This window comes from Geotrypetes seraphini, chromosome 7 (genome assembly GCF_902459505.1).
Source record: "Geotrypetes seraphini chromosome 7, aGeoSer1.1, whole genome shotgun sequence".
Lineage (NCBI taxonomy): Eukaryota > Metazoa > Chordata > Amphibia > Gymnophiona > Dermophiidae > Geotrypetes > Geotrypetes seraphini.
Window position 1 is genome coordinate 175,890,470 of NC_047090.1, and position 21,354 is coordinate 175,911,823.

The following is a 21,354-nucleotide window of genomic DNA, read 5'->3' on the forward strand; positions in this document are numbered from 1 at the left end:
TTTGATAGTGTCCCACACCGTAGGTTAAACATAAGAACATAAGAAGCTGCCTCCGCTGAGTCAGACCAGAGGTCCATCGCGCCCAGCGGCCCGCTCCCGCGGCGGCCCATCAGGCCCCTTGCCTGAGCAGTGGTCCTTGACTATTTTTATAACCTATCTCTACTCCTATCCCTATCCTTAATCCTTAATCCTTATCTATACCCCCTCAATTCCCTTGTTCTCTAGGAACCTATCCAAACCTTCTTTGAAGCCATGTAACTTGTTCTGGCCTATCACAGCTTCTGGAAGTGCGTTCCACATATCCACCACCCTCTGGGTGAAAAAGTACTTCCTAGCGTTGGTTCTAAACCTGTCCCCTTTCAATTTCTCCGAGTGCCCCCTTGTACTTGTGCTTCCCCATAATCTGAAAAATCTGTCCCTGTCCACTTTTTCTATGCCCTTCAGGATCTTGAAGGTTTCTATCATGTCTCCTCTAAGTCTCCGCTTCTCAAGGGAGAATAGCCCCAGCTTTTTTAGCCTGTCAGTATATGAGAGGTTTTCCATACCCTTTATCAGTTTAGTTGCTCTTCTCTGGACTCCTTCGAGTACTGCCATGTCTTTCTTGAGGTGCGGTGACCAATACTGGACACAGTACTCCGGATGTGGGCGCACCATTGCGCGATAAAGTGGCAGGATGACTTCCTTCGTCCTGGCCGTGATGCCCTTCTTAATGATTCCAAGCATTTTGTTTGCTTTCCTTGAGGCTGTGGCGCATTGTGCCGATGCCTTCAGTGTTGTGTCCACCATTACTCCCAGGTCTCTTTCAAGGTTACTTACCCCCAGCAGTGATCCCCCCATTTTGTAGCTGAACATCGGGTTCTTTTTTCCTACATACATGACCTTACACTTCCCTATGTTAAAGCTCATTTGCCACTTTTTGGCCCACTCTTCCAGTGTCGTCAGATCCTTTTGGAGATTTTCGCAGTCTTCAGTTGTTTCAACCCTGCTGTATAGTTTGGTGTCGTCTGCAAATTTAATGACCTCGCATTTTGTTCCCGCCTCCAGGTCATTTATAAATATATTGAAAAGGAGTGGTCCCAACACCGACTCCTGCGGCACCCCGCTCGTGACCCATTTCCAGTCTGAATAGTGACCCTTCACTCCAACCCTCTGTTTTCTGCCTGCCAGCCAGTTTTTGATCCATCGGTGTACCTCCCCTTGTACCCCGTGGCTCCATAGTTTCTTAAGCAGTCTTTCGTGTGGTACCTTGTCGAAGGCCTTTTGGAAGTCAAGGTAAATGATGTCTATGGGTTCCCCTTTATTCACCTGTCTGTTCACCCCTTCAAAGAAGTGTAATAAGTTAGTGAGGCATGACCTACCCTTGCAGAAGCCATGCTGACTTGATTTAAGCTGTCCATTGGTTTCGATGTGTTCACAGATGCTGTCCTTGATCAGCGCTTCCATCATCTTTCCCGGGACCGAGGTCAAGCTCACCGGCCTGTAGTTTCCCAGGTCGCCCCTTGAACCCTTCTTGAAGATTGGTGTGACATTTGCTATTTTCCAGTCCTCTGGGATCTCTCCAGTTTTTAAGGATAGGTTGCATATTTGTCGAAGTGGCTCTGCTATTTTGTTCCTTGAGTACTCTTGGGTGAAAGCCGTCTGGACCTGGTGATTTGTTGCTCTTTAGCCTGTCTATCTGCCTGAGGACATCCTCTTGGCTTACCTCTAGTTGGGCCAGCTTATCTTCCTGATCTCCATTTACGATCTCTTCTGGCTCCGGAATGTTGGTTGAGTCCTCCCTCGTGAAGACTGACGTGAAGAACTCATTTAACTTGTCAGCCATCTCTTTTTCCTCTTTTACCACCCCCTTTCTGTCTCCATCATCCAAGGGTCCCACTTCTTCCCTTGCTGGTTGCTTCCCCTTAACGTATCTGAAGAACGATTTGAAGTTTGTTGCCTAGGAGAAACACTGACTGCATGGGTAGAAGACTGGCTTAGTGGCAGACTTCAGAGGGTGATGGTAAACGATATTCCCTCAAAAACGTTGGAAGTGACCAGTGGAGTACCGCAAGGCTCGGTCCTGGGCCCGATACTATTTAATATCTTTGAAAGGGATCTGCCTCAGGGACTTCGAGGCAAAATTACATTATTTGCTGATGACGCTAAACTATGCAACAGCGCAGCAAAACCTGACAGCAGGACCTACTTTTACTGGAACAATGGCCCAGTACTTGGCAACTGAATTTTAATGCCAAAAAATGTAAGGTAATTCACCTTGGTAGCGGAAATCCATGCAGAACATACACCCTGAATGGTGAAAACCTAACAAGAACTGTAGCAGAACGGGACTTGGGAGTAATCATCCGGGAAGATATGAAAGCTGCCAATCAGGTGGAGAAAGCTTCAACAAAGGCTATACAAATGCCGGGTTGCATCAGAAGGAGCTTCATCAGCCAAAAGCCTGAAGTAATACTGCCGTTGTACAGATCCATGGTGAGACCTCACCTGGAGTACTGTGTTCAGTTTTGGAGGCCACATTATCAAAAAGATGTGAAGAGAAGGAAGTTGATTCAGTGAATGGCCACTAGGATGGTCTCAGGACTTAAAGATCTCTCATATGAAGAATGTCTGAGCAGGCTGCGCTTATATTCTCTCGAATAGCGCAGAGAAAGGGGAGACATGATAGAAACATTCAAAAACATCACGGGCCGCATTGAGGTGGAGGAAGAAATCTTTTTTTCTTACGGGTCCCATGGCTACAAGAGGGCATCCGCTAAAACTCTGGGGGGGAAGATTTCATGGGGACACCAGGAAATACTTCTTCACAAAAACGTAATTGATCGATGGAATGGTCTTCCACGTCAGGTAGTCGAGGCCAGTAACACGCTCGACTTCAAGGGACGATGGGAGAGACAGGTGGGGTTGCTCCAGAGGAATGCTTAAAAGATGGATTCTCGAGGGAGGGAGGGTTCTTGAGTGGGCGAACTTGTTGGGCCGTCAGCCCTTTTCTGCCGTCATACTCTATGTTCTATGTTTCTACGGAAACTGAAGAACCATGGGGTGGAAGGAGATGTACATAGATGGATCAAAAATTGGTTGGCAGATAGAAAGCAAAGGGTAGGAGTGAAGGGCCACTACTCGGACTGGAGGAGGGTCATGAGTGGTGTCCCGCAGGGCTCGGTACTTGGGCCGCTGCTGTTCAATGTATTTATAAATGATTTAGAAACAGGGACGAAGTGCAAAGTTATAAAATTTGCAGACGACACCAAACTATTTAGTGGAGTTAGGACTAAAGAGGACTGCAAAGATTTACAAAGGGACCTGAACAAACTGGGAGAGTGGGCGAATAAATGGCAGATGAACTTTAATGTAGAGAAATGTAAAGTCCTTGACTGGTTCTCAAACTTCTTACGCTCTCGCTCTTACAACGTTACCAAGAATGGTACCTCATCCTCCCCGTGGAAACCGACATGTGGAGTCCCACAAGGCTCCCCCCTATCTCCTATCCTCTTCAACATTTATATGTCCTCCCTGAACCTCCTCCACCTTTCCCCCCTAGAAACACTCTACACTTACGCAGACGATATCCTGGTCCTCCTCGAGACCGACGCAAACCTCACCAATCTCGCAGCAAACATCTCTTCATGCATAACCAACCTTCAATCCTGGGCCCTCGCTGTACAAATGAAACTGAATGAGTCCAAAACCAAACTACTTTGGCTTGGCCCTAAACTTGATCATCTACCCACTTCCATCCCACTGCCCACAGGCTCCTCTCTACAACTGGAGTTCTCTAGCAAAGTCCTGGGCATCACCATAGATTCCTCGCTATCCTTCAACGACCACCTCAATTCCCTGATAAAAAAATGCTTTTACAGCCTTCACATGCTGAGGAAAGTGAGGTCCTGCTTCCACCAAAAACACTTTGCCGTGCTCGTACAGTCCATCATCCTCTCCAGATTGGATTATTGCAATTCCATCTACCTTAGCTTAACAAAGAAAAGCCTCCACAGACTCCAACTAATCCAGAACACAGCGGCAAACTTATCTTCTCAAAAAGTAAATTTGACCATGTCTCTCCGCTCCTGTCCAAGCTCCACTGGCTTCCTGTCATCTCCAGGGTCCACTTTAAATGTGCCTGCTTAACCTTCAAGATCCTCCACGGCATCCTTCCACCTCTTATTCCTCTATCCTGGAATTCCTCAAATCCATTCTTCACTAGATCCACGCAAAAACTAAAATTATCCCTCCCCTCCTTAAAAGGTATCTCCCTCGTTGGTAAACTCGGTTCCTCCCTCCACTTCAGAATCGCTCAGTTATGGAATAGTTTCCCTTCCCCTCTCCGCAACTTGAGCCCCCTTCTACCATTCCGTAAGCTTCTGAAGACCTGGCTCTTCTCCAAAACGTAACCTCATCCCCTCCCTAGTATTATCACACCTAACCTCTCTTCTTACCTACTTCTATAAATCTATTGGAGTTCCGTTCCTTCCCTAACCATGTAAACCGTGTCGAGCTCCACCTGTGGAGATGTTGCGGTATATAAACCCAAGATTTAGTTTAGTTTAGTTTAAAGTCTTGCATGTGGGAAACAGAAACCCGATGCACAACTATACGATGGGAGGGCTGGTAATGGATTAAAGTAGCCTAGAGAAGGATTTAGGGATACTGATGGACAAAACAATGAAGCCGTCTGCACAGTGCGCAGCGGCCTCTAAGAAGGCAAACAGAATGCTAGGCATTATCAAGAAGGGTATTACAGCCAGAACGAAGGAAGTTATCCTGCCATTGTATCGGGCGATGGTGCGCCCGCATCTGGAGTACTGCGTCCAATATTGGTCGCTGTACCTTAAGAAGGATATGGCGATACTCGAGAGGGTACAGAAAAGAGCGACAAGATTGATAAAAGGTATGGAAAACCTTTTATTTGCTGAAAGATTGGAGAGACTGGGGCTCTTTTCCCTGGAAAAGCGGAGGCTTAGAGAGGACATGATAGAGACTTACAAGATCATGAAGGGCATAGAAAAAGTGGAGAAGGACAGATTCTTCATACTTTCAACAACTACAAGAACAAAAGGGCATTCGGAAGAATTAAGAGGGGCCAGATTCAGAACCAATGCTAGGAAGTTCTTCTTCACCCAAAGGGTGGTGGTGGTGGACACCTGGAATGCGCTTCCAGAGGGTGTGATAGGTCAGAGTACGGTATTGGGGTTCAAGAAAGGATTAGATGATTTCCTGAAGGAAAAGGGGATAGAGGAATATAGATAGAGGATTACTATACAGGTCCTAGACCTGATGGGCTGCCGCGTGAGCAGACTGCTGGGCGTGATGGACCTCTGGTCTGACCCAGCAGAGGCATTGCTTATGTGCTTAATTATTTTCATAGGTCTGCTCCAGAAACAAACCAGAGTGAAAATACTCCCCTAATTGCAGGGAAGAAAAGATCTCTGACCAAAAAACTGGGCTCAACTAGCTCATTAAAAAAAGGCCATCTAGCACAAGGCGCTAAACAAACAATCTAAGAGGCTAATGAAAATCACTGGGCAATAATATCACAAAGCAGAACATAAGAATTGCCGCTGCTGGGTCAGACCAATGGTCCCATCTTGCCCAGCAGTCAGCTCCCGCAGTGGCCCTTAGGTCAAAGACCAGTGCCCTAACTGAGTCTAGCCTTACCTGCATACGTTCTGGTTCAGCAGGAACTTGTCTAACTTTGTCTTGAATCCTGGAAGGTGTTTTCCCCTATAACAGCCTCCGGAAGAGCGTTCCAGTTTTTCACCACTCTCTGGGTGAAGAACTTCCTTACGTTTGTATGGAATCTATCCCCTTTTAACTTTAGAGAGTGCCCTCTCGTTCTCTGTACCTTGAAGAGGGTCAACAACCTGTCTTTATCTACTAAGTCTATTCCCTTCATTATCTTGAGTGTTTCAATCATGTCCCCTCTCAGTCTCCTCTTTTCAAGGGAGAAAAGGCCCAGCTTCTCTAATCTCTCACTGTACGGCAACTCCTCCAGCCCCTTAACCATTTTAGTCGCTCTTCTCTGGCCCCTTTCGCGTAGTACTGTGTCTTTCTTCATGTACGGCAACCAGTGCTGGGCGCAGTATTCCAGGTGAGGGTGTACCATGGCCTGGTACAGCGGCATGATAACCTTCTCTGATCTGTTTGTGATCACCTTCTTAATCATTCCTAGCATTCTTTTCGCCCTTTTTGCTGCACCTAACCCAGCGGCACTCCACTCATGACGCTTTTCCAGTCCGAGTATTGTCCATTTACCACCACTCTCTGTTTCCTATCCACCAACCAGTTCTTAATCCACCAGTCGGCCTTAGGCCCCTCCCAGTGCATCCCAGGATGCATCAGGAAAAGGAAGGTCCACCATTTTGAGGCAGGCCTGCCGGTAGGAAGGAGTGGGCATCCCTCCTGCTGGTCTTCATTAGAAGGGGTGGGGTGGGGGTGTCAGGGCAACGGTGGCCAAGGGTGTGGGCATCTCTCCTGCCAAAACTCTTCCTTTGTTGTTGGGGGGGCTATGGATGACTGGGGAAATTGGTGGGAGGGATTGAGGCACAGGGGTGGTGGCATGGGTGGGAGGTGGTGATGATGGCCATGGCAGGTGGGGGTCCTGGCATGACTTTCTTTAAATAAATAATTGCTCTTTCTCAAACAGCTGAATAAGAAGGGAAGCCCCAAAGCTGCCAGCAGCTTCAGGGAGTCCTGTGACTCAGTTGATCAGGGAGAGTAGCTTGACTGAAGGGAGAGACTGTGCCTAGTGATTTCAACATCAGGCAGAGTTCCTTCATCTTTTTACCAGTAATTCATGTTATTGGGCTGAGTATCGCTAGTAAAAGAAAAATCGCTCCCACCACGGTATTTTTTACTAAGGTGTTGGAGCTTTGTACATCTGGGTCTAGATCAGGGGTGGGCAACTCCGGTCCTCGAGGGCCGGAATCCAGTTGGGTTTTCAGGATTTCCCCAATGAATATGCATTGAAAGCAGTGCATGCAAATAGATCTCATGCATATTCATTCGGGAAATCCTGAAAACTCGACTGGATTCCGGCCCTCGAGGACCAGAGTTACCCACCCCTGGTCTAGATCCAGAACCTTGTTTCCCATACTTTAAGTGTTAGTATATGAGTCATTCCATGTCAAGTGGTCCAGACCTCCCCACTCAATCTTCTCAGAAATTGATTAAATTATTTCAGGAGAGGATAACCAAAGTTTTGGGACATGATCTCAACTAGGCCCAGAGTTAGTTGCCCCTTTATTTGGAGCACTTTTATGTATCTGCAGACGATGTCGAGTGGGGACCCTCCTTAAAATTGGACTAGTTGAAATGGAATTACTGATATACTGCTTTCTAGACATTTCCCCATTGTCCTATTGATTCACTTACCTGAGGGCTTATACTCACCTGGGGGTTTTGATCACCCTGCCCCAATGATTCTAGTTTAAAGCCCTCTTCAGTAAGTTAATCTATCTGCTGCTGAAGACACTTCTTCCCTTCTTTGATAGATGCACATCATACGTGCTCAGCAGCCCTTGGAAAATCATTCCATTGTCCAGAAAGCCATTACGCTCTTTGACGTTATCCACACAGCCGCTCATTCATCTCCAGGATGCGAACTTCTCTGCCTTGGCCTTTACTCTTGACAGGGAGGATTGATGAGAATACCACCTGCACACCTGACTGCTTCACCTTCTCTCAGAGCCATAATGTCACTTTTGATACATTCCAAGGGGTACATAGCAGTATCATTAGTGCCAATATGGATGAATAGCAGTGGATAATAATCATTAGCCTTGATGAGTCTTTTCAAGCTCTCAGTAACATCTTGGATTTTGGCACCAGGCAGACAGTATACTTCCCAGGACATCATGTCTGTTCTGCAGATGGACACCTCTGTACCCTTCAGAAGTCAAGCATCAACCACCACTACCTTACGCCTCCTAGTGGTCCCTTCGGGGATTTCAAGCTTTGGTCCTTCTCCCTGGGATGCTTTCATCTCCTCTACTTTCAGGACTGCATGCCAGTTTTTCAGTTCAAGGGCAGGTGGAGTCACAGTATCCATTCTGCAGTGTCCTATAATCTGAGTCCATCTGTCCTCCTTCAGCATGACTTCTTCTCCACTGTTGGAAATCTTTGATGCCTCATGAAACATTTCATTGCTGTATCTCTCATTCTTAAGAGTGCTTCTCTGTCTTGCCACTTCCTCTCTCATTTCCTTTACTTCCTTCAGGAGGGATTCAAGCTGAAGACAGCTTGCACATGGAACCAATCTCTCTGCTTGGGTAATATTTTCTGTCTGCATACAGACAGAAGCTGTAACCTGGCAAACAACTTTGGTGACTCGATGTTTCCCAGCCATACTGTAGTTGAAGAAGTACTTGTACTGATGGGTTAAAAAAAGAAGAAAAAGCTGAAAAACTCCTACCAAAGCAATATCATGTTCCTAATTGACTTAAGAGCCTATAAATCAGGGGTGCCCACACTTTTTTGACTCGCGAGCTACTTTTAAAATGACCAAGTCAAAATGATCTACCAACAATAAAATTTAAAAAAAACACAACGCACACTGTACGCATAGAATTGTTAATTATCATTCCTATTCCGGGGTTTTTTCAAAGAGGTCAAAGCAGATGACTCTATGCACTGTCACCTCAGTAACAACCATACAAAAATAGACAAATATCCACCCCCCTCCCTTTTTACTAAACCACAATAGCAGTTTTTAGCGCAGGGAGCTGCGCTGAATGCCCAGCGCTGCTCTCGACGCTCATAGGCTCCCTGCGCTAAAAACCACTATTGCGGTTTAGTAAAAGGGGACCATATTGTAAAATATAGACAGCAGATATAAATTCAGACACATTTTGATCACTAAATTTAAAATAAAATCATTTTTCCTACCTTGTCTGGTGAATTCATGAGTCTCTGATTGCATTTTCATCTTCTGACTGTGCATCCAATCTTTCTTCCCTTCTTTCAGCCTGTATACTTCCTCTCCTCCACACCTCATTCCCTCCCCCAACTTTTTCTTCCTCTCTCCCTGACCTTTCTTTCTTTCTCTCTTCATGCCCCCTTTCTTTTTTTCCTGTTTCTCTTCTTTCCTTCTATCTCCCTGCCTGCCCCCTTTCTTTCTTTCTCCCTGCCCTTCCCCAAGCTACTGCGACTGCCGCTGCCATCGGGGAACAGGACCCAAACGCCACTAATGGCTACAAACACGTCCCAAAGCCGCCGCCACCGCCCCATGCTCTCTTTACTTCGGGCCGATCAATCTTCCTCTCCCCGACGTCAATTCTGCCGTCGGAGAGGAAGTTCCGCCCAGCCAGGCAGCGATTGGCTGGCCCGAACTTCCTCTCCGACGGCAGAATTGACGTCGGGGAGAGGAAGATTGATCGGCCCGATAGATCGCCAAGGGAGTCCTGGATGATCGACTCACTTTGCCTTGGCGAGCTACCGGTCGATCGCGATCGACCTATTGGGCACCCCTGCTATAAATCAAGAGATCAGCCTTAGGATGGGTGGAAGCTGAGGGCATGGGCAGGGATTAAACACTAAACAAAGACTTTCCTCAACTGCTATCTGTGCCCTAAGCTACACTATTTCCTAAACTGAATTTGCTGAAAAAGCAGAGTACTAAAAGAGAGGGACAATGAAATAACTTACTGAATCCCAAATGTTACCTTTTCCCATGTTTGAATTCCAGTAGGTAAGATATTCCAATGGAGGTTTTTTTCCCCTTAGCAGAAGATCCTCTGGAAAGTGTTGTCAGAGAATGTGGTAAGAGCGGATAGCGTAGCTGGTTTTAAGAAAGGTATGAAGAAGTTCCTGGAGGAAAAGTCCATAGTCTGTGATTGAGAGAGACACGGGGAAGCCACTGCTTGCCCTGTATTGGTAGAATGGAATATTGCTACACCTTGGGTTTTGGCCAAGTACTAGTGACCTGGATTGGCCACCATGAGAACGGGCTACTGGGCTTGATGGACCATTGATCTGACCCAGTAAGGCTATTCTTATGTTCTCATTCTTCTGAAATTTCCATCCAAAAGTTGATTCAGAATTTCATCTTAGTCAATAGTTCTACATGTCTGCTTCCCAAGACCATGTTCTCATCCAGGTGAAGCATCCCTCTATACTTTAGACTGCAAATGTGTTCTAGCATATCACTTGAATCAGTCTAAAACTAATAGAAATTCCTCCCAGCTCTTTGTGGCTTTTGACCCTAACAGACTTGGAGTTCCTGAAACCAAGAGAACCATCTCCACTTGGCTAACAGACTGTATCGCCTTTGTATATACTCAGACTTGGCTGCGTTAAGCTCATACTGTATGGGCTAGAGCAGTTTCAGTAGCCCACTTATGCTCTACTTCTGTTGAGGACATCTGCAAAGTGGCCACTTGTTCCTCAGTTCATACTTTCACCTCACAGTACTGTTTAGAGCAAAACTCTAGAAGAGACAGTCAGTTTAGGTAAGCATTTCTGCAAAATTTGTTTACTTCCTAAACACCAACTTTCCCTCCAACCCTCTTGGGTTTCACTAGGCTCGTGTATATTCAATCTTACACTTCTTCCAGAGTCATAATCCTAGTAGCTTGGGAGAATATTATACCTGCTTGTCCTTGAAGAAAGCAAAGATACTTACCTGTAGCAGATATTCTCCAAGGACAGCAGACATATATTCTCACAACCTGCTCACCTCCCCTAGTTGGCTTCTTAGCTTTGTTAACTGAACTGCAGATCCTGCGAGTTGACATTGGACGAGAAGGCACCAGCATGCCTGTGGTAAGGGCACTGCCTTAAAATTTAAAGTGTCAGTGCATTTGGTATATGTCTATACCGGGTTCTGTGGATGATGTCACCCACATGTGAGAAAATATACTTGCCTTCCTTGGAGAACACTTACTACAGATAAGTATCCTTGCTTTATGTGAAGTCTATCGAGGTGCCCTCTAGGATGCACCACTGCTCTGTTGATATGTCTGTGTGACCAGTCTACTAAGAATACTAGCCCCATACAACTTAATAGCTTGTTTTTGTGTGTTTTTCCCTTGGATGTTTTTTTCTCTCCAAAAATTGTCCTAAAAGATACTCGCTGAGCTCAAAAACATCTAGCAAATGGCCAATTTCTAAACAAAAAGTTGGACCTTTTTCTGGTTTGACAATGACACTTTTCTCTACTAATTTTTTTTTTTAACTTATTTTCCAAAACATCCAAAATCGGATTTAAACATCATATTGAAAATGCCCATGCTAATCTCTTAAATAACTTTGAATTTGTTATATACTTTAGATTTTTGTTTTCTAAATTTCAGGTAAATTTTCTAAAAGAGTTTTGTGCATTTTCTCAAACATTACAACCTCAAAACAGAGATGCTTTCTTCAAGACGTTGTCTAATATGGGAATACTGTCAGCACTAGAAGTCATCCTAGTAAGTTCATTCAGTGTAAAATTTCTAAATTAAATTTCTTAAAAACAGAGTCATATGTGTACATGGGGGATGGGTTTGTGGTTAGTAGCTTTGTTAGAAAAATTATACCAATAACATTAGTTTTATTCAGAGAGTTCAAGTTGAATTTATTTGATATACTACCTAGATGTTTAAAATCTAAGCAACATTTTCAAATGTTAAAAACTTGGAGAGAGACAACAGAGGAACACAAGTATCAGAAACAATATAAATCACCGTAACATACATAAAGAAAAAGAAATGTAAAGTTTATACAATTATAATTGAAGGAAAGGGAAGAAAAGGAAGACAAAAAAGGAGGGTGTTCACAAATTCTTGTTTGTGGTTGTCATCTCAAGTTGTTATTTGAAGACGAATGAGATTATGTTGGAAAGTCAACAAAAAGTAAAATATTTTCAAGAGGGACTTCAGTTTGTGAAGAGAAATTTCAAGTCTTGAGATAAAGAATAAGATTATTTCAGAATGTGGATGCCATAAAAGTGGAGCATGAAATCCAATGGTGTCTAAATACCCCCACTCCACACACACACCCCAAAGATAAAGACCCACGTGGTCCAGCCAGTTTGCCTTGCAAGGTGACTAGAGCTACACTCTCACTTGCGCAGGCCCTAGTCACCCATACTTATATGATGGAATCTTGATTGTAATCACTTATCATCCCCAAGTATTGCTGACAGTATTCAACTTACCAGTCAAGATGTCTTCCCCTCCCCCCTGAGCTGCACATCACCCTTCACCTTGCAGCAATTGACAAAGTGATCTACAACACTGGAGTTGCCATTTGCAGGGGTCAGTCTGTAGAAGTCTGTCCCCATGCTGGATTAGGCTAATTTTTTTTGGGTGCCCTTCAGTAGTTTTGTGTGGTTTACCTTAAGGGTACTGGGCAAACATTAGAACATTTAGTGTTTCAAATGACCAAGCAACAGATGCTCATTTTCACACTTCCGGGTTAAATGATGTATTTACCCATTACCTTTATCAACAAGGTACCTTTGCACTCTGACATAGTTCTCTCAGGAGTTGCCTCAGAATTGGAAAAGTTTGAGAAGTTTTAAGACATGAGAAATTTTAAGACACAAGCACTTCAAAGTATGACATGATGAGAAAAAGGAGATCAATATAGAATGAAAACAAACATAGAAACATAGAAATAGACGGCAGATAAGGGCCCACAGCCCATCTAGTCTGCCCACCTTAATGTCCCTCACCTACCTTTGCCCTGTGAATAGATCCCATGTGCCGATCCCATTTGGCCTTAAAATCAGGCACGCTGCTGGCCTCAATCACCTGTAGTGGAAGACTATTCCAGCGATCAACCACTCTTTCAGTGAAAAAGAATTTCCTGGTGTCACCTCGTAGTTTCCCGCCCCTGATTTTCAACGGATGCCCTCTTGTTGTCGTGGGACCCTTGAAAAAGAAAATATCTTCCTCCGCCTCGATGCGGCCCGTAAGATACTTGAACGTCTCGATCATGTCCCCCCTCTCTCTGCGCTCCTCGAGCGAGTATAGCTGTAATTTGTCAAGCCGTTTTTCATATGGTAGATCCTTGAGTCCCGAGACCATCCGGGTGGCCATTCTTTGCACCGACTCCAGTCTCAGCACATCCTTGCGATAATTACAAGTTCAGTAATAACTAGGGAGGATTTCTGGACTGGTCAAGTAGGACAGAGGAAAGAAAATTACGAGGTAAGATACAATTTCTCATTCCTTAGCTGGGATGTAGCAAAGCAGTTCCCAAAAAGAGTGGGATTTAAAATCCCTTGTCAAATCAAGCCTAACCCAAAGGACAGGAAGGAACCTGAAGGAATAAAGGGATAGTAAGAAAATGCTGTGAAAAAGGATCCTCTTTAGAGAATAAGGTATGAGGAGAATAACTAGAAGAGGGGAGATGCGAGAACCAAATTTTGCTGGCATAGGACAAGTATCTTCTATGGAATTTGGTAGGCAGTGGGAAGCCAGTGTTCGATTAAGAAAAGGCGAGTGATGTGATTGTAGTTTTTTACTGCCATTGATGAATTTGATGACTGTTCATTTGCTTTGAAACACTTTCCTGTATATAATTGTTCTAAAGGGCAAACATACCCCCTCCTTTACTAACGCGTAGCGTGAGTTTTAGAGCCGGCAGTGGCAGTAACTGCTTCAACCCTCATAGAATTTCTATGAGCGTCGGAATAGTTACCACTGCTTCCGGCGCTAAAACCCACGCTAAGCATTAGTAAAGGAGGGGGATAATTTGTTACAATAATGTTTAAAAGGCATCTGAACAAATTGAGAAAAGTGAGGTAAGGGGTAGCACGTTTGATATACCCCCTTCTCTGTATTACAGCCAAAGTGTTTTCATATATTATACTCTCACTCTACTAGGGAGATAATTATAAATTCTGTGATGATTATAATATAGTCCACTAATATCACAGCTGTATTAAATATATGTAAAGTGCTCAGACCCTTCAACCAAAATTTGTTTAGTGATAACACCAAACTATGGCTGCCACTGGGACCATCATTGCCTTTACGATCCCAACCTTCCTTCTTTAAATATTCTAATGTCTCTATATATGTCAAAATTCGTAAACAAGAACAGACTTATCTTTAGTTGTTGATAGGAAGGCTGAATGGAATATCTTTTGGTGACCATAGACTGGGATTAGTGGTAGTGCAGGGGGCTCATAGTCCAAATTTTGTATCTGGGGCAATAGAGGGTTAAGTGACTTACCTAGAATCACAAGGAGCCACAGTGGGAATAGAACCTGGTTTCTCTGGTTCTCAGCTCACTGCTCTAACCATTAGGCTACTCCAATAGACATATTTCTGTGTTTCAGGGTATGGATGATGCACAGGTGCGAAGTGCTGCTACTGATATTTTCTCTTATTTGGTTGAATACAATCCATCCATGGTTCGAGAGTTTGTCATGCAAGAGGCTCAACAGAATGATGATGTGAGTAGGAACTGCATAAATCTAAATCAAAAATATATATGACTTACTACTAGTTTTGTTGTGCTAAGGTCTGAAACAATCCTTTTTATAAGTGACTATCATTTGTATATTGTTTTATTAAAATTTGCTATACCACCAAAGTTACATAAGCAGATCATAGTGGTTCACAATAAAGTAAAATTTGCCATAGGTAGAAAAGAACTCCATAGGAAAGTTAATATACATAACTCTACAAGAGCAGTTTATTTATTCAATTTTCTATACCGTTCTCCCAGGAAAGCTCAGAATGGTTTACATGAATCTATTCAGATAATCAAGTGATTTTCTCTGTCCATCCTGGTGGGCTCACAACAATATTCCTAATGTACCTGGGGCAATGTGGGGATTAAGTGACTTGCCCAGGGTTACAAGGAGCCGCACAGGTTTGAACTCACAACCTCGGGGTTCTGAGGCTGTAGCTTTAACCTCTGCACCACACTCCCACCCTAGTTAAAATAAAACAAAACTAAGTAGTATTTGATGATTGGTTTCTGGTGGCACATCACCTTCACTCATAGCAGCACATCTAGTTCATAGGTAATAATAATAATAACTTTATTTTTCTATACCGCCATAGTCAGGCGACTTCTAGGCGGTTTACATTGCAAGAAGGCTGGACATTCAGCGAATAACAAGAGGTCTCAATACAATACAATAGGTCAACATATAATACAGTACAATGAGTCTATGTACAATACAGTACAATGTAATGCAACAAGTCTAGATACAATACAATATAATAGATCTAAATACAATACAATACTTAAGTCTTGATAAGTCTTAATACAATACCATACAATGAGTCTAAATATAATACAATAGTGTAGAAGGGAAAGTTACGTACAGATTGGTGTTCAGAGGGTAAAGAATATCTGAGTATTTTTTTAGAACTTCCATTTGAATTGGAGTTCTAGGAACAGCGAATATATGAGTACATGAGGAGCTTCTTTAGAGAGAGAAAGAAAGGCGTTTTCAGGGAGGGGAGTCCTAGAGAGGGAGGGGACAATTTTAGTCAGTGAATTTTGCGAATAGGGCGGTTTTGATCGATTTGCGGAATGCACTGTAAGACAGATTGGGTTTGTTTATGTAGTTTTTCAGCCAGACTTGCTGTCTGTTTGCTTGGAACTTAAAGGTTCTATCCAGGAATGATTTGAATCTGCAGCCAGTAATCTTTGGGTATGCAAAGATGTTTTTGTTTCTGGTCGCTCGTGTGGGGTTGTGAAGGATGAAGTGAGTTTGTAGGTATGAAGGTGCTAGTCCCCAGGCTTGTCTGAAACAGGTGCAAGCAAATTTGAATAGTATTCGTGCTTCAATTGGAAGCCAATGCAACTTTTTATAGTAGGGGCTGATGTGGTCGTTTTTTCTTAGTCCGAAGATTAGTCGAACGGCGGTGTTTTGTAATAATCTCAGTTTTTTTATTGTTTTTTGTGGTATGCCCAGGTAGATGATGTTGCAGTAGTCAAGGATGGATAAGATCAGTGCCTGTACCAACAACCTGAATGATGTTGGGTCAAAGTATTTTTTTATGGTCCTTAGTTTCCATAGCGTGTAGAAACATTTTTTCACTAGTGCGTTTGTGTGGTCAGTCATAGTTAGGTGTGTGTCTAGAGTGATACCGAGTATTTTTATATTTTTGGAAATTGGGTACTCGTGATTGTTTATTTTTATCGATGTTCTTGTAATTTTGTCATTAGGGCTAGCCAGAAAGACTTTTGTTTTTTCTGCGTTTAGTTTTAGTTTGAAATTAATGGTCCATTTATCGATTTCGGTCATTACGTTTGAGAGCTTGTCTACAATTTCTTTTGTGATGTCATTTAAGGGGATTAGAATGGATATGTCGTCTGCGTAAATGTAGTGTATTAAATTTAGTTTTTGTAGGAGGTGACTTAAGGAGGCGATATAAATATTGAAAAGGGTGGGAGATAGTGGGGAACCTTGAGGCACGCCTGAAGGGTTTTTCCATGGTTTGGAATAATTACCATTGCTGATTACTTGATAGGATCTGTTTGTTAGGAATTCTTTGAACCAGTTCTTTGCTTTTCCAGAGATTCCCATCACTTCAAGGCACAGTAGCATGATTTCATGATCTACCAGGTCGAACGCGCTGCTAAGGTCTAATTGTAGGATTAGTGCGCTTTTGCCTTTGCTAAAGAGGTCATAAAGGTGGTTTAGTAAGGAGGCTAAGACAGTTTCTGTGTTGTATCCTTTCCTGAATCCTGATTGGTGTTCACTAAGGATGTTGAATTTGTCTAGGTAGTTTACTAGTTGAAGGTTGACCAATCCTTCCTGTATCTTTGTGAAAAGAGGAATGCTTGCTATGGGTCTGAAATTGGATGTCAGAGCTGAAGAGGTTTTGTGATCTTTGGGGATTGGGGTGATTAGTATGTGTCCCAGTTTTTTGTTTAGTGTTCCACTTGTGAGGGTGGAAGTTAGCCATTCAAATAGTTCCTTTTTAAATTTTGGAGGAGCAACTATCATTATTTTAGGGGGACATGCATCAAGTAGACAGTTAGATTTAGTGTATTTGTTGAATAGGTTTAGGAACTGATGCCAATTTGGGTATTCAAGGTGGTCCCATATCATGTCGACTCTGGTGTCTTGGTCGTGAGGTTCGAGGTATTGAAGAGCATTTGTTATGGTAGTGGGTAGAGTTGCTCTTAGGTCAGCAATTTTATTTTGAAAGAAGTTGGCTAGGGTTTGTGCTGATGGGGTGGGTTCATTGTCCTTTTTCAGTATTTGTGTTGTATCGGTTATTGTTTTTACTAGTTTGAACAACTCTTTGCTGTTTATTTTTGATGTACCAATTTTTTTTGCATAGTGCTTGGTGCGTTTTTCTTTGATCATATTTTTGTATGTTTTCATTTTTTGTTTCCAGTTTGTCCTGTCTGACTCATTGTTTGTTTTTTGCCAGATTCTCTCCATTTTTCTTAGTTCCTGTTTGGTGGTTAGTAGTTCGCAGTCGAACCATTCATTTGGTGGTCTATTTTTCTTTTTGTATGTTTTATATGGTGCTATTTGGTCTAGGAGATCTTTGCTGTAAGTTTCCCATCTTGTAGGGAAATACTGAGTTTCGTTGGTTATGGGATGTAACTCATAGTGGGTCCAGAATTCTGTTGGGTTGATAATGCCCCGGCTGGTAATTGTGTTCGTGTTGACGTTTTTGTGTTTTTGTTGTGTGTTCTGTTTTAGCCAGTGTAGATTGAATTTGCCAATGAAGTGGTCTGACCAGACGCATTTTTCCCAGGGTCCTGGGTAGTATTGTATTTTGGGATCTATTATTTCTTTGTGGGAGAAGGTGATTAAGTCTAGTTTGTGTCCTTTTTCATGGGTTATTTCTGTGTCTGGGTTAGGAAAGTCTAGTGATATTAGGAAGTTGGCGATTTCGGTTATTTCAGGTTTTGTCTGTTGCTCTAGATGTGTGTTTATGTCTCCCAGAAGCAGGTTGTATGGTCCTTTTAGGGTGGATAGGGTAAGGAATTCGGCGAATTCCTCTTTAGCGTTTGACCATTTTTTGGGTGGGATATAGAATAAAGTTGTAATTAGTGATTCTTCTAACTGTGCGTTTGTGATTTTGCAAGTTAGTATTTCAAGGTTTTCAGACGATTTGGAGTCGGTCTTGATGTAGTTGAAGTGGTCTTTTAGGACGATCGCTAGTCCTCCTCCTTTTTTCCAGTTTCTTGATAGTGGAATGATTTTGTATCCCTGAGGTAGGATTTCTTTCATGATTGTGTCATTGTCAGAGATCATCCATGTTTCTGTCAGAAACAGGAGATCTGGTTTTGTTTGTAGTATCCAATCATTTATTATGTGTGCTTTGTTTCTCACCGAACGGGTATTTAGGTAGTATCCCTTAATGTTTTCGAAGCTGTTTATTGTAGGGATTTCAGAGTGTGTTATCTTTCTTAAGGTAGAGGTTAAGATGTGTCAAAAGCAGATTGGAATTGAGAAAGTTTTCAGTTCTGACTGGAATTCTTGGTAGAAACAATTTTAGGTGAAGATTCCCTCTTTGAGCCAAAGGAAGTACCACCAAATGGTGATTGTTTAATGATCATAGGCAGTATGTAGGAATATAAGAGAGAATAGATAGCTAGGTATACCATCATGAAAAACTTTACATATTAGAGTAAGAATTTTAAATTTCATTCTAGACGGGATAGGCAGCCAATGTAGCTGTTTCAAAAGAGGAGTTATGTGATCGTGGTATTTTGCATTAAAAATCAGTTGAGTAGCATTGTTTTGAAGAAGTGGTCTCTTAAGGCTGAAACGAGGGAGGCGTGCATAGATTGAGTTGCAGTAATATTGTGAAGTTATAAGAGCATAATAGATAAGACATAGAGTACTCTGATCAAAATAAGTCCTGACTGATCAAATTGTGTGAAGAGCATAAAAACCTGCCTTCATGATTGGAGATTTGAGGGACAAATAGGATGTAATCAATTATAATCCTTAGATATTTAAATGATAACATTAGAGGAATGGGATGACAAAAGAGAATGAGTGTAATCTGAGAGGTAGAAAACAAGCCTGCTGATACCTAGGAGGCTACTTTTTTTTTTTTTTTTTTTTTCCAAATTCAATTCTCAAAATACTTGGTGAACTAATCCAATCATCTTTAGGTTATGTTATTTTTAATCTTTTGTTCACCGCATTGAACTTACGGTTTTTTGGTTTTTTTGTTGTTTTTTTTTCAAGATGGCGGACAGTTAAGACATCTATTGTTCTGTCTCCCACTATTTATTTTTATTTTTTATTTTTCTTTGTCTTTTTTATATAATTTTTATTGTTGATTTCTAATTTTTGCTGTAGTCTTAATCCTTAGTTTCTTTTTTATCAATTTATTTTCCTCTGTTTATTTTTATTTTCAAATTATTTACCGTTTTTGTTTTCTGGCCGTTGGATCCAGTTCAGCAGATTGAGGAGCCCTGCACTTGTGGGTCATGGGACTTTGAGTGGATGGTGTGAGAGAGACCGGACTTGGACTTGGGGTTGTGGAGGTCCTGATCTAGACCCTTTAGCCTGGAGTGCCAACAGCTATGTGAGGCGATTTACCCCTGATTGGAAGCTGAAGGGGAGATGGCTGACCTCAGGCGAGCGTCTTCCCGAAGGAGAGCGGTGCAGATGCCGCGCTGCAGTCGATGGCCAATGGTTGGGGGATCTGGAGAGAGATTCCTGCGGGGTCAGATGTCTGAGGATGTTTCGGAGATCGGACAGGAGCGGGAGAATCGGGCCCATGATCAGAGCGGTCCTCTCCGTCACTTTTGCATGTCCTTTGTTCACCTGATTTCAGGCTGCATGGGCCTGTTCGACGCTTGCTCGGCCTGGGATCTGATGACTGTTGCCCTGAGGTCCCATCGTCCATCTGCCCAGCCTCTCTACAGGGTTTATCACCGAAGTTGCGAAGTTCAGGCGATACGGGAGCGTGACGGCGGCGGAGAAGGAGCTCCATGTTGGACTCGGCCCCAGCGATGTCAGTGTACAGCTCGGAGCCTTTTGACTGCTGAAGTGCATTTACATCCACCGCATTTACTTCAGCGGCGTTGGACTAATCATCACCTGCCTACCCGAGATTCGGAGGACTTCTACCCTGGTGTCCCGCTGTTTGTCGGCCAAGGTTGGCACAGTGATGACAGGACAGGAGTGTCCTATTTACCCTAGCAACACCGCTTGCTGCTCCAAATTCATCAATAACGCTGAATCTTGTTTAAAGACACTATTTTTCATTTTTACTTTATTTTCATTGTAATATTATGAATTTCTTTAACATTATCAATTGTTTTTAATTCTGCCTTTATTATGTTATATCTCCTCATTTAAATTCTCTTCAAGATTCTATTTTCTAACGGTTCTCCCTTTTATATCTATTCCTTTTCTCCTCTCTTCCACTACCAAAGTACTAATCAGATCTATGCTATCTAGTTAAAATATTAAACATTAATCCTCTTCTTTATTTTTTCACTTCTTTATCAACTTTCAGGTGCTTTAGTTAGATTGTGAGCCTTCGGGACAGTAAGGGAATTTTTATTAAGCACCTTTCTTACTTCTCACTTTCAATTTAAATGTATATTTTCTTAAAACCGCTTAGAACCTAACGGATGTAGCGGTATACAAGAAATAAATTACATTACATTACATTACATTATGCGGTTTATAAGTACGATGTTATGTTATGAGTGTGAGGTCAACTAGCCACATCTTCTAAACAGAGTTGGAGTCTGGTGAGATCAGGGGTTAAAAGCTTGGTATAATAAACCAGCAGTATGCTGTCTGCATAATGGTAGGTGCTGGTGTTATGAAACTAGATTTAAGAGAGCAAGCGGGCTGAAAAAAAGATTCAGAAATGCGAGAGAAACTGTTTGTACTTTTAAAATAGTATTAATAGTTCTTGTACAATCCCCCTTTATTCTGGTACCAGTGGGTCTGTTTATTCATCCCTTGCCCCCATGCACTGTAGGAAGTCCCTCTGGAGTATGCCCCTTGGACATATTCTAAATGAGGTCAATACCTCCTTTTTTCCTACAGGCCATACTTCTCCCTATGTCTTGAAGTACTGGTAAGCTGGATTTAGATTTTGGACCAGCTTTTATAAGAGTACTATCTGACTGGATCTACCCCCATGCCCATTTCTCCTATCATCTCTCTCCAACGCCATGCCACATCTCTCCCTCCATCACTGTGTCTAGCATTCCTCCCCCTTGCATCTCCTTCAATCTGTTCCTCTGGTCTGTCTCCACCACAATATCCAACATTTCTCTCTCTCTCATCCTTCTATTCCCCATTCATCTCTTCCTCACTCCTCTCTCTCTCTGTGCTAAATTTTCCTTTCTCCATGTGTACCATCACACAATTCTTCCTTTCTATTCCCTCCCTCCTATATCCCAAGTTAGTGCCCACTTCCTTCCTCCCATCTGTGTCCCATATTCATGCCCCTCCCTGCC

At 42.8% G+C, this 21,354-nt stretch overlaps 1 protein-coding gene across 4 annotated transcripts in view; it reads left to right on the forward strand.

Moving 5' to 3' along the window:
• PPP4R3A (protein phosphatase 4 regulatory subunit 3A) overlaps positions 1–21,354 on the forward strand; it is a 220,116-nt gene that overhangs the window by 126,538 nt on the left and 72,224 nt on the right. For 3 of the 4 annotated variants that reach the window (XM_033952661.1, XM_033952662.1, XM_033952664.1), the window contains 2 exons: positions 11,286–11,402; positions 14,264–14,380. In XM_033952661.1, coding sequence (XP_033808552.1) covers positions 11,286–11,402; positions 14,264–14,380 — 234 coding nt within the window. The remainder of the gene's footprint in view (positions 1–11,285; positions 11,403–14,263; positions 14,381–21,354) is intronic. The other variant, XM_033952663.1, reaches the window with a different exon arrangement.